Source organism: Myotis brandtii, unplaced genomic scaffold, assembly GCF_000412655.1.
Source record: "Myotis brandtii unplaced genomic scaffold, ASM41265v1 scaffold454, whole genome shotgun sequence".
Taxonomy (NCBI): Eukaryota; Metazoa; Chordata; class Mammalia; order Chiroptera; family Vespertilionidae; genus Myotis; species Myotis brandtii.
Window position 1 is genome coordinate 2,892,818 of NW_005367354.1, and position 13,552 is coordinate 2,906,369.

The following is a 13,552-nucleotide window of genomic DNA, read 5'->3' on the forward strand; positions in this document are numbered from 1 at the left end:
ACCTCCAACATTTCCAAATGTAGGTCAATATAAAAAAGTGGCCACCCATGCTTTTTTTTTTCTTTTTTAAAATTTCTTTTTCTTTTTTATTTTTTTCCTTTATTGATTAAGCTATTACAAATGTGTTTGTTTTAAAACAAACTTCTAATAAGGAGGCAGAGTACACGGCAAACATTTTGTTTTACTTGAATTTACTGAGATCTTTTGAGGTATTTTGACTACATATGAATTTGAGCACTGTTTATTTACAACAGTGGTTCTCAACCTTCTGGCCCTTTAAATACAGTTCCTCATGTTGTGACCCAACCATAAAATTATTTTCGTTGCTACTTCATAACTGTAGTGTTGCTACTGTTATGAATCATGATGTAAATATCTGATATGCAGGATGGTCTTAGGCGACCCCTGTGAAAGGGTCATTCGACCACCAAAGGGGTCGCAACCCACAGGTTGAGAACCGCTGATTTACAAAATAGTAATTAGTAGCCACATTAAATTAAACCTTATGAAAGTTTATCTCAACAATTTAACCCTCTCAACAATCCTATAAGCAGGTATCTTGTTAGTCTATTGGTTACACAGCAGCTCAGGAGGTTCCCTAACATGCCCAAGATGACACAGCTAAGAAGAGTAGGGCCAGGACTCACACCCAGGTCTGACTCCCAAGGTCATCCTCTTAACCACAATGCTGCACAAAGTTTCGTGCGTCTCTAGAGTGCCTCTGGCAGCTTAGGGCTCAGAATTTTCTTACTGACCTGGGTTCCATCTGCTTCTGTTTTGAGAAGGTCAGTCGATGAAAGCTGGTTGCAGTAGAGGCCTGTGTGTCTCAGTGCCGAATCACTGATCTATTAGAGACAAGTACAAGACCAAATTACAAGATAGTTGTTTAAGTTGAAGCTCAAATTCTTCAATGAAAAACAATCTCACTGACAGAAAAGTAACAGGACAGCAGACATACAGAGCTTAGCAATCGTCTATGTTGTTAGAAGTCAGGACAGTGGTCCCCTTTGTAGGAGTGGAGAGTGATGTGGAAGGGAGAGGAGGAGAACCTCTGGGTGCTGGCAATGTCGACCTGGCTGGCAGTTATAACCGTGTGCTCAGTTTGTGACAATTTATCTAGTTGTATGCTTTTTCTATATTCTTATATATGATACTTCAATTAAAAGTTAATTGCAAAAGACTTCCACTTCCAGTCAAGATTCAGTAACAGGGATCAGATTTATCCTCTGCCTGAATCAATTAAAAAATTGGACAACATATATCAAGTGAAGACACTCAAGACAGTGGACAAAGGCAATGAAAGAAAGTTACTCCTAAGAGTTGGGAAACAACTGAGACGAGTCCTGTGATGACCCTAGCCTACTGCCTAGACTGAAGTTCCAGGCTTAGCGTGGGGACAGGGAACCCAGGCAGAGCCTGGCAGACTTCCTGAGTTGAGAAGAGACAGCTGGAAGTCTGAGATGGCCAAGGCAGCTGGAATTCACAGGGTAGAATATCTGATGAGAGAGCTACACAGAGAGAAAGTTCTGAAGATCTGCAGATCCCCTCGAGTCTACAGCTTAGTACTGATCAGCTAATAGGTGTCAGGGAACTACCCAAAGAAGAGAAAAGATTCATCTGAAAAGATTTTCATGGAATAATTCCCAAAGATCACAAAGATATGGGAATATGTCTTGAACCCACTAGCCAGAGTGGAAAACATTATAATTCATGTATTATCAAGTAGGATTTGCCTCAATACTAGGGTAAAATTAGCCCTATAATACACATAGCTGTGGTCACCAAAGAAAAAAGCAGGACCTGAAAATGATCAAACTGTTTTCAAGTAACTTAACCACTTCCAAAAACAAAGCTCGAGAATATTTATAGGAGTATTAACAAGGTACAATTCATGTCTAGCATCCAATAAAAAATGACCAGGCATGCAAAGTAGCAGAATAATAGGACCTATAATGAAAAATAAAGTCAACCAATTGAAACCAACCCCAAAATGATGCATATGATAGAACTGATAGGTGAGAATATTAAGACAGTTATTATAATAATCAGATTCCATATGTTCAAGAAGAGAGAGAAAAGACTGAACATGTTAGAGATATGCAAGATACAAAAAAGGTCCACACTGAACTTCTAGAGATGAAGAGCAATGCCTGAGATGAAAAATATATTTATAAAATGAACAGGTCGGACACTGTAGAAGAAAAGATTCAGTGAACTTGAAGCTATAACAACACAAATGATCCAAAGTGAAACACATAGAGAAAAAAATGGCTGACCTCACACCACTCCCCAAACCTCCAATCCCCCAGACTCAGAGAACCAGTGAGCTGTGGGATAACTCCCAGTGGCCTACTACATGTGTAACTGGAGTCTCTGAAGGCGGGGTGGAGGGCTGGTAGACAGGCAAAATATTGGAAGAAATAATGTCCAACATTTTTCCAAATTTTATGAAAACTACACATTCATAAATCAAGAAGCTCACTGAAGCCCAACCAGGCACAAGAACCATGAATAAAATCACGTTAAAGACTATCATGATCAAATTGCTTAAAACCAGGAATAAAGTGAATGAATAATCTTAAAAGCAGCCTTAAGGGGGAAAAATCAACATGTACAGAAGAATGAAGACTAAATGACAGCGGTTATCTTGTCAGAAATACTGAGCAACATCTTTAAAGTACTAAAAGCTAAAACTGCCAACCCAGAACTCAGGGAAAATAATTTTCAAAGATGAAGGTGAAACAAAAACTTCTCACACATATAAAAGCTGAAAGAATTCATCACCTGCAAACCTACACTATAAAAAGTGTTAAATAGGAGAGACCAAGATGGCGGCATAGGTAAACACCGCAGACTGCTGCCGCAAACAACCACTTCAAAAATACAACTAAAAGACGGAACGGACATCACCCAGAACCACAGGAAGGCTGGCTGAGGAGAGACTCTTCAACTAGAAGGAAAAATAACAGCACACCGAGGCTCAGAGGAGGCGCAGTGTGGAAAAAACTCAGGTGCGGAGGTGCGCGCGCAAAGCGGGCTGGTGGCTGAGAGCGCGGTTGTCGTTTTCGGTCAGGGGGGAGTCTCAGACTCTGAGCTCCAGATACGGGCGAATCGCTGGGGACTCGGACCCAAACGGGAGAAGCGGGAGTGTCTGGCATCAGTTGGAAGGCAGCTTTCCCTCCGAGGTTTGCAGCGGTTCCGGGGGTTCTGAGAAGCAGAGCCTCTGGGAACGGGACTGAGAGGGGCCATAACCGCTCCCTCCGCCCGCCCGCCCTGTTGAGCCCGCCCCGCCCAAGCCCTGCGCAGAGCCATTTGCCAGATCGCCTCAGGCAAAGGCTAGATTAGCACCTCCCCAGAGGACAGAAGTTTTCCGCGGCAGACACAGCTGATTCACACAGCCAGTCGGCCTGGTGGTCAAATCCCTCTAGTATTAACTACAACAATCAAGGCTCAACTAGAACAAGACTGCGCACAAAGACCACTAGGGGGTGCACCAAGAAAGCATAAAAAATGCGGAGACAAAAAAACATGACAGAAATGGACGATATAGAGCTAAAAAACGCAATTTTGAGGGCTTGCAATAAACTTTTGGAGAGCCTCACGAAAACTAATGAGACCCTCGATGCTATGATAAAGAAACTAGAAATTAAGCATACACGCTCTGAAATAAAGAATATTACACCCAATAGCAGACCAGAGGAGCGCAAGAATCAAGCCAAAGATTTGAAATGCGAAGAAGCAAAAAACACCCAACCGGAAAAGCAAAATGAAAAAAGAATCCGAAAATACGAAGATAGTGTAAGGAGCCTCTGGGACAGCTTCAAGCGTACCAACATCAGAATAATAGGGGTGCCAGAAGATGAGAGACAGCAAGATATTGAAAACCTATTTGAAGAAATAATGGCAGAAAACTTCCCCCACCTGGTGAAAGAAATGGACTTACAGGTCCAAGAAGCGCAGAGAACCCCAAACAAAAGGAATCCAAAGAGGACCACACCAAGACACATCATAATTAAAATGCCAAGAGCAAAAGACAAAGAGAGAATCTTAAAAGCAGCAAGAGAAAGAAACTCAGTTACCTACAAGGGAATACCCATACGACTGTCAGCTGATTTCTCAACAGAAACTTGGCAGGCCAGAAGGGAATGGCAAGAAATATTCAAAGTGCTGAATACCAAGAACCTACAACCAAGAATACTTTATCCAGCAAAGCTATCATTCAGAATTGAAGGTCAGATAAAGAGCTTCACAGATAAGGAAAAGCTAAAGGAGTTCATCACCACTAAACCAGTATTATACGAAATGCTGAAAGGTATCCTTTAAGAAGAGGAAGAAGAAAAAGGTAAAGATACAAATTGTGAACAACAAACATGCATCTATCAACAAGTGAATCTAAGAACCAAGTGAATAAATAATCTGATGTACAGAATGAACTGGTGATTATAATGAATCAGGGACATAGAAAGGGAATGGACTGACTATTCTTGGGGGGGAAAGGGGAATGGGAGATGCGGGAAGAAACTGGACAAAAATCGTGCACCTATGGATGAGGACAGTGGGTGGGGAGTGAGGGCGGAGGGTGGGGTGGGAACTGGGAGGAGGGGAGTTATGGGGGGGAAAAAAAGAGGAACAAATGTAACCTGAACAATAAAGATTTAATTTAAAAAAAAAAAAAAAGAAAAAAAAGTGTTAAATAAAGACCTTCAGGCAGAAGGTCTTTATTTAACAGATGGAAATTTGGATCTACACAAAGGAATGAAGAACACTAGAAATAACTACATGGGTAAATATAAAAGAATTCTTATTTAAATTTTTAGAAAATATACTTGACTGTTTAAAGTAAAAGTACTAACAATATTTTGTGGGGTATGTAGGCATAATATATGTGACAATAGCATAGGAGGGGAGAAATGGAAATAAACTTTTGTGAAGTTCTTATATTATACATGAGGTCATGAAGTATCACGTTAAGGCAGATGATGATAAGGTAAAGATAAATATATATATAGCCAACAAAGGAGATAAAATGAATTTAAATATTCAATTAAATGTTTAAAAAGGCAAGAGATGGACTAAAAAGAATAAAAGTGAGACTTTTAAATCCAACCATATCAATAATCACATTAAATGTAAATGGGCTAACCACTTCAATGAAAAGGCAGAGAATATAAAATTGAATAAAAAAGCAAAACTCACCACATAAAAAATACACTTTAAATGTATGTTCTTTAACCTAATGCATTATATTTTTTATTATTTTGTTTTAATCTACTGTAAATAATGAATAATTCTAATAACTGAATAAAAACAAGATAACAAGGACGAGAAACAATCCTATTTAGTTCTTTTATTTTGCTATAGAATATGGATCACTAAGTTGTTATTTTTTCTCCCTGCTAACTTCATTAGGCTTACTACATAATACATGGGGAGTAGGGATTTTAAAAAAATTAGTATCAGAAAGGAATTCTATAGAAAAGGTAATCAGTGTTTACATATTTTTTAAGATTTGTTGTAAATTATGGCTACATGGTCAAAGCCTACTTACCATAGTCTACTTTGTAGTTGCCGATAATGAGAATAGTAACCAATGATCTTCTTAAATATCACTTTGAATTTAGTAATTCTCTCTTTAAAAATCTTCAGGAGGCTCCAGGATAAACTCTAAACATTTAGATGGCCTGCAATACCTCTAAAATGCCTATCACATTTATTCTGCTCTAAATATAACATAAAATATCCCTTTAACATTCATTAAGCTTCTCAACCTCTATTCCTGCCTAGATCATGCTGTGACAACCAGACTTAAATGCTCTTTTCTATTCTCTTTCCTTAGACAAATTTTCCATGTAGTTTTTCCTAACAGGGATGTTGTTCCTTTACACTCTCAGTAGTCAGTTGTATATACCCTTCATCTGACATAATATGTATGGTTCTAGGGGGGTCCATCCCCTCACAGCTGTTTTGTCCTATTATTCAACTGATCCTTTGTTCATGTTGTTTAACCCTAGCTTGTTAATATTATCTCCTATACAGCTATCTTTGCACATAGCAAGTACTAAAATGTTCAGAACATACAGGGGTAAATTCCAAGCCAATGCATTATATGTACTTTTTATAATAAACCTAAAACACTAAAATCTCCTGAGACTAAAATCTTACAAGGTCAGTCAAAATTTCCATCGAATATCTTAAGGGATAGCAATTATCAAAAAGATAGAGGGGAAGAATAAAGAAACGTGGTTATTTTGATGAGTAACTATAAATACACCTGACTTTCCTCAGAATAATAATTTGTGGTGTGGTATGGTGTGGTGTGCCAGTTGTGCCGCTTACCTGCTCAGGGCACACAGTGTTCATTCCTGGCATCTGCAAAGAGCTCATCTGCATCTGGCCCATCATTGGGTTCATATTCTGAACATTGGTGTTTCCACCCGCCATGGACACAGTGATGCTCATGTTGTTGTACACTCCTGGCTGTGCGGGCGCGGGCTGGTTCTGGACGGCTTGACTGAATACACTGTTAACTCAAAAACAATCCCAATTACATCCACTGATCATGAACATGGAATGTGACTGGACTTTGTTTCTTAATTACTAGACAGAATTCTAAAGAAAATACTTTACATTCTTAAGTTATACATAGGCTTTATCTTATTACAATATGTAAGGACTGAGTATAATTCAGATGCATTCTCAACTCTGCCCAAGGGGTTTAATAACTAAAAAGAGCTCATTTTAAGTTACAGTCATCTGGCCTAGTATCAGAGTTGATAAGCTCCAATTGACTGAATAATTAAGAAAGGAAGTTTTTCACATAAGTAAATCTTCTAGATAACTGAAGTTTACCCATTTAACCATCAAAATCATTCTAAGATCATAAATGTTAAGCCAGTTTCTCTTAGTAGATAGAATAGAACTTGAAACTTTATGTGAACCCCCAAAATTCTATGTGATACAGATCTACACATCTAAAGGAAAATATATGAATTGTATGTCTTTTATAAGTTCTACAAAACACCAAATGTTTTATGATTATCTGTCAATTGTTAAACAATAAGCTGCAAAGAGCTTATTGTAAAATGCTACCTGGTTTAATGTTAATTATGGAAAATTTTATTTAAAAGAATATTTACCCTATCAATGGCTTATCTATTCCTTGCTAGCTCTTGGGAGGGAAGCAGGATAGCTTTGGCAGATTAAGGTAATACTGAAATTAACAGGCTGAGAAACAGGCTATTCATCATGCCTGAAGAAAAGTAGTAAATATTCCCCAAGTAATCATAAAACACAAATGCTCAAAGGAAATTATATGCCTAGGAAATGGTCAATAATGCATGTGTAAACCACTAATGTCTGAACAATTATGTGTAATGTGTATGCTTGTGAGGCAGTGTCCCCACAACTGAGTGAGAAGAAAAAACCCATGAGGCTGCTGCTCACTTTCCAACGAGAACATTTCTGCCTTAGACAATGCTCATTTGTCAACCAATAGATCAATCACCACTGTGGAGGCTCGGGGCTTATGTAAGTTAATGCATGCAGAATTTTCAAGGACTGCAATGATGTCATACTTAGTGGAGAAAGCTTAGGATTTAATTTCTTGTCAAATTTATATTGGGGACTATATATTAAGTTCTTTCAAATTGCTCCTGCCAATAGTTCCATTTTCGTTTCTTCCATCCTGGGAAGGAGACCAACTGTTCTGTGGCATCAGTCACTGTTCCAGGTCCTGGAATGGACTATGGGGTTCACTGGCACCTTAGGTCTTATGCCCGAAGGACCCCTCCCTCTGCTTTTCTAGTTGGCCTCATGGCAGCCATCATAGCTTCGTTAAGCTAGTACCAGGTACTGGTAGCCCCTAAATCATGAGGTGAACAGGGAAAAATTAAGACTTTGGCCTAAAGTGGGTTCCACAGGGAGGACAGGTACTAACAAGCAGGAAGGAGGAGTTCTTGGTCAAATAAATCTGAGAAATGAAGGGTTAAACAACAGGCCTTCTTAGCCTTTAAAATGCTAATAAGCAGCAGGACTCTCCCAGTGACTAGAGTTACAGGGAAAGCTGCCCAGTTCCAGGACAAACAGATTTGTTTTAACTCTTTCTTTCTCTTGCCACCAGAGAGGTAATGAAAAAGAATCACATCTTACTGTCTCTGAACGCAACATTCTATTAATGATTGTTTGTTTTGTGTTTTACTTCTCTTCGCCTACTCCTGTCACCAGCCAGGCTCTTGGTGACTTGACAGCAGGGGCTATTCTCCCGTTGCGTGTGATCCCTGCCCTGTGCAACAGGGACAGTGCGTGGCCACAAAACATATGCTGCCATGAACCAAATAAGCAAGTGTGAATGTTTGAAGAGTTGGTGATAATTATTTTCTTTCTCAAATGACATGGGAAAGTCAAAGTTCACAAAAACTGCTAACGTACAACAAAACTCAAGTCCACATTGTGTCTGAACCCAAGAAGTGACTTAAGTAGGAATAGGAAATCTGCACTCATTCGTTGGAGAAACATATATTAAGTGCTTACCTGTTCTAAAGGATAGATATATAGGAGTAAACAAAAACAGTCCTTGCTCTTAGGAAACTGATATTTTAGTGGGAGAGACAGACCATAAATAAACAGACTAATACACACTCTGTCAGGTGTTAAGCGCTGAAGAAGGGAAAGGAAGGCGCAGGGGTGGGAAATGGTGTTGTTTTAGGAATCATGGTCAGGGGAGTTTACTATGGTGACATTCAATATCTATGTTTAACAAGGTGACATTAAGTAGAGACATGAAGTATGAGACAGCAAACCATGACTACTGAGAGAATATCCCGGCAGAGGGATTTTAAAAATGCAAAGGTCCTGAGTTTGCAATGTACTTGGCACATCTGAGGAACAGAAGAATAAACAGAAGCCAATGTGGCAGGGTGAGTGATGAGATTAGCAGATGAGGTCAGAGAAGCATCCAGGAGCAAGACTGAGTGGCGCTTTCTAGCCCTATTTTGTATGTTGAGTAAGTTGGAGAGTTCTGAATAAAGGACTGACTGACACACGGCCTCCTGTTTGAAAAGCATCACTCTGGCTGAAGGTTGCTGTAGTGAGCAAGGGTGGACCATGGAGGCAGGAGGCTACTGCAACGGTCCAGGAAAAAGACGAGTGGGACAGGTAACAAGAAGAAAAGGTGTTCCTCTGCAGAACTGGAAAATGGAGTTATTTACTGAAATGGGGAAAAGTAGGAGAGGAGCATGTTTTGGGGAGAATATCCCCTTAGTTCTCGTCATCTTTGTATAAGAGACTTCCATGTAGAAATGTCGATTAGGCAGTTGTATATACAGTACGGTGTGTAGGGGAGAAGTCCGGGCTGAGATTTGTGTTTGGGAGTCATAGCATAGTGATAGGCATGTATGACAACAAGATTGGATGATATAACCAAGGGAATAGATATGGGGAAGAGGTCCTAGAGCAGTGGTTCTCAACCTGTGGGTCGCCAACCTATGGGTCGCGACCCCTTTGGGGGTCGAAAGACCCTTTCACAGGGGTCACCTAAGACCATCGGAAAACACATATATAATTACATATTGTTTTTGTGATTCATCACTATGCTTTAATTATGTTTAATTTGTAACAATGAAAATACATCCTGCATATCAGATATTTACATTACGATTCATAACAGTAGCAAAATTACAGTTATGAAGTAGCAACAAAAATAATTTTATGGTTGGGGGTCACCACAACATGAGGAACTGTATTAAAGGGTCTCGGCATTAGGAAGGTTGAGAACCACTGTCCTAGAGGGAGCTCTGAGGTCCTCAAATGGAGGTCCTCAAATGGAGAGGAGGAAACGGAGAGAATAGGGGAGTCACATTTCTCAAGAGGAGGAAAGTTGTTCCAGAAACCAAATGAAGAAAGAATGTCAAGAAAGAGTAAATGCTCGACACTGTTAAGTGCTACCATGACCACTGAGTGCAGCTGGCATCGTAGAAGACATTAGTGACCTTGACAAGAATACTTTTGGTGGAGTGGTAGGGACGAACAGTCCGATTGTTTCAACAAGGAATGAGAGGAGAGGAAGTGACAGAGTATAGTCTTTTAACAAATTTAACTGTCAACGGGGAACAGACCTGTCAGCATGACTGTGTTGCTTCAAGCCACAGTAAGTGCTTAAGTGTAGCCATGGAACAAGAGCTGAAGCTGGATTTCATTAGGAGCACTTTGCTAGGCACAAGTGTGAAAGAGAGAGAGCTGGACAAGCAAGCTGAGAGTGCCTGTAAGGGAGTAATTATAGTGATGGACCATGAAATCTTAAGTGGGTTTAGGAAGCTGGGATTAGAACACATTAGGAGACTAAATTCTTCTTGCATGTTAGTTCCATTTCTACCTAATTTACACACAGTCCCCATTGAGAGCTACAGTTTTTTACACAGTCCTCTCTGAGAGCTACATAGTTCTCTGATAAGAAGATTTCCTCTCTCACCTTTCAGTGAACTTTCAGAGAATATAGTCTTTGAGTTTTAAATTTTAACTGCCTTACTTATTATGCTGTCAGATCAAATGGTTTCCCTGTCATTAGAACCAAGACACAACCAAATTAAAACCCTTAAAAAATTCAAATGATGTGTGAAAAGTTCAGCAGCCAGGATTTGGAGGAAAATGACTTTAGTGAGATAATTCTAAGCAAAATGGGTAAGATGAGGCCACTGAGTATCTAGAATCAAAAAGTTGGGTAAGGCAGAATGACCCAGAAGCCTTGAAACCTTTGTTACTATGAAATCTTTAAAAAATACTGAGAAGAGTGCAACCTGTCTGAATTCAGCTCTATTGAATTCTAACATTTTGCCATTCTTGCTATAGATTTTTAAGATACTTAAGCATTTATATAAAGAGATGCTTTTTTTATAAGTTCCCATTTCTACATCTGTCCCTGGGAAGTCTGTCCAAATGGGAATTGATCATATTCCCTAGGTGTGCGATGTGGGACAAAAGGTTGGGGGCCGTTAGACCACTTTTCTCTACTGTAAACATATAAATTTACCTTAAGAATCACTTAAAGGATTTAAAAATCATTATTTTTCTTGCTGATGACATAAAATTCAGTTCCTTGAATTTTCCAATTGCAGTAGCCAATAATAATGTATTTAGATTGTGAAGGAATAGCTGTTCTTATGTGCTGCAGAGTACTGGGGACAGTCGGAGATAAAAATTGCCCCTTACTTGTTGTTTCCCATTGCTCCTTGCTGCCAGGCCTTCATGTCTGGTGACTGGTACCCGGAAGCAGGTGGAGTTTGCTGGAGGAGAGAGCTCTGAGGAGGAGGGATTGGCATCGGCACCATGGAGCTCCCAGGGCTCAGAGATGGAGCAAAGCTGGCCTCACCTTGGGGAACCATTCCTGCAAATTGACACAAATTAATTTATGTGAATATATTATAAATTCATTAACCTACAACGATCTTTAGAAATAGCCTAATCAATAGAGTAAACATTTGTTTCTTAAAAATAAGGCAAGGAATTTCAGTATAAAGAGACAGGTAGCCCCAGCCGGCTTGGCTCAGTGGATAGAGCGTCAGCCTGCGGACTGAAGGGTCCCAGGTTCGATACCAGCCAAGGGCACATGCCTGGGTTGCGGGCTCAATCCCCAGTAGGGGGTGTGCAGGAGGCAGCCGATCAGTAATTCTCTCTCATCATTGATGTTTCTCTCTCTCTCTCCCTCTCCTTTCCTCTCTGAAATCAATAAATATATTTTTTTTAAAAAAGAGAGACAGGTAAAAAAACATAAAATAAGTTTGGAAGAATGTTTTCCATTCTAACATGCTGATTTGCGTACCAGGATTACATGTGACTTTTTTGTTCTATTTTGCTTACATAAACTTTTAAGTGTAAAAAACCTATATGAACATACATGACAGATTACTTGTATAATAAAGATAAGTTGAAAAAGCAAAGATAAGAACAACCCACGTGTGAAATGAAAAAGGAGAGTTTTGTTGGCTATTCCTCCTCAGTCATTTTTGTGGGCTCTTCTTCCTTTCCCTGTTTTTTTTCTCTTTACTTTATTGAGATATAATCTACATGGTGTCAAATTCACCCACTGAACTGCACAACTCATGTATTTAAATAAAGTTATTGAGTTGTGCAAACATCACCACAATCCAGTTTACACATTCTCATCACCTACATATTTGCTGTGCCTGTGTAGAGTCAATCCTGCTTCCACCTCTAGCCTCAGGCAACCACTGCTCTCCTTTCTATCTCTACAGATCTGCCCTTTTTTGGGAATCTATATATATAAAAGCCCAGCAACCTAAACGGCGGAACAACCGGAATGACTGGAATGACCAGTTGCTATGATGGGCACTGCGGCAGCCAACCATCCTGATCCGGGCCCCAATTGGCCCTCAACCACCTGCGGCCCCTTCCCCACACCGATGGGGGGGGGGCGGATAGCCAATGGTCCACGGCCCCTACCCCTGGCCTGCCGGCCCCCGATAGGCCCCAATGCGGGGGGCAGCTGGCCAACCTCCAGGGGTCCCTCCAGCCAGTCAGCCGGCCCCCCAATAGGCCTCAATCGCTGCCCAGGACGAGGGACCCCACCCATGCATGAATTCGTGCACCAGGCCTCTAGTTACATATAAATGTAATCATCTGAGATGCTCCGTGTCTGGCTTCTTTCACTTAGCATACTATTTCTGATGTTTAATCATTCTGAAGCAGTTATCAGTAGTTTGTTCTTGTTTTATTCAAGATGCTTATTGATTTAACTATTGAAAATCAATTTACCATTAAAGTCAATCATTCTGTTGCAGTGATCTGTATGTCTATACTTGTACCAATACCACATTGTCTTGACTGTTATAACTTTATGAAAATTTTTGAAACTAGTAGTCATCCAACTTTGTCCTTCCTTTTCAAAATTGTCTTGGCTATCCCTTTGCATTTCCATATAAATTTCAGGAGAAGTTTGTCAATTTCTCCAAAAAGCATGGTTGTTTTTTGTTTTCTAATCCTCACCCGAGAATATGCTTACTGATTTTAGAGAAAGAGGAAGGGAGAGAAACATCCATGTGAGAGAAACACTAGTTACCTCCTATATGCACCCAACCGGGGACCAAACCCAATATCTAGGTATGTGCCCTGACCAGGAATCAAACCTGCAACTTTTTGGTGTATGGGACAATGCTCCAATCAACTGAGCCACCCAGCCAGGTTTGTTGCTTTTTTCTTTTCCAAATATATTTTTATGGATTTCAGAGAGGAAGTGAGAAGGAGAGAGAGAGTTAGAAACATCAATGATGAGAGAGAATCATTGATTGGCTGCCTCCTGCACGCCCTCTACTGGGGATCAAGCCTGCAATCTGGGCATGTGCCCTTGACTGGAATCCAACCTGGCACCCTTCAGTCCACAGGCTGGCACTCTATCCACTGAGTCAAACCAGCCAGGGCTGTTTTTTGATAGGGATTGCATTGAATTATAAGATCAATTTGAAATGAACTACTATCTTTTCAAACTTTTTTTCTCTAATTTCTATTACTGTATCTTCAAGTTCACTAATTTTTTCTTTTGTAA

The 13,552-nt window shown here is 40.0% G+C and overlaps 1 protein-coding gene across 3 annotated transcripts in view; it reads right to left on the minus strand.

Annotated features, from left to right (window-relative positions):
- NCOA1 (nuclear receptor coactivator 1) overlaps positions 1 to 13,552 on the minus strand; it is a 129,920-nt gene that overhangs the window by 5,200 nt on the left and 111,168 nt on the right. For all 3 annotated transcript variants that reach the window (XM_014546674.1, XM_005874913.2, XM_014546673.1), the window contains 3 exons: positions 11,203 to 11,377; positions 6,337 to 6,520; positions 756 to 845 (listed from right to left, as the gene is read on the minus strand). In XM_014546674.1, the coding sequence (XP_014402160.1) occupies positions 756 to 845; positions 6,337 to 6,520; positions 11,203 to 11,377 (449 nt within the window). The remainder of the gene's footprint in view (positions 1 to 755; positions 846 to 6,336; positions 6,521 to 11,202; positions 11,378 to 13,552) is intronic.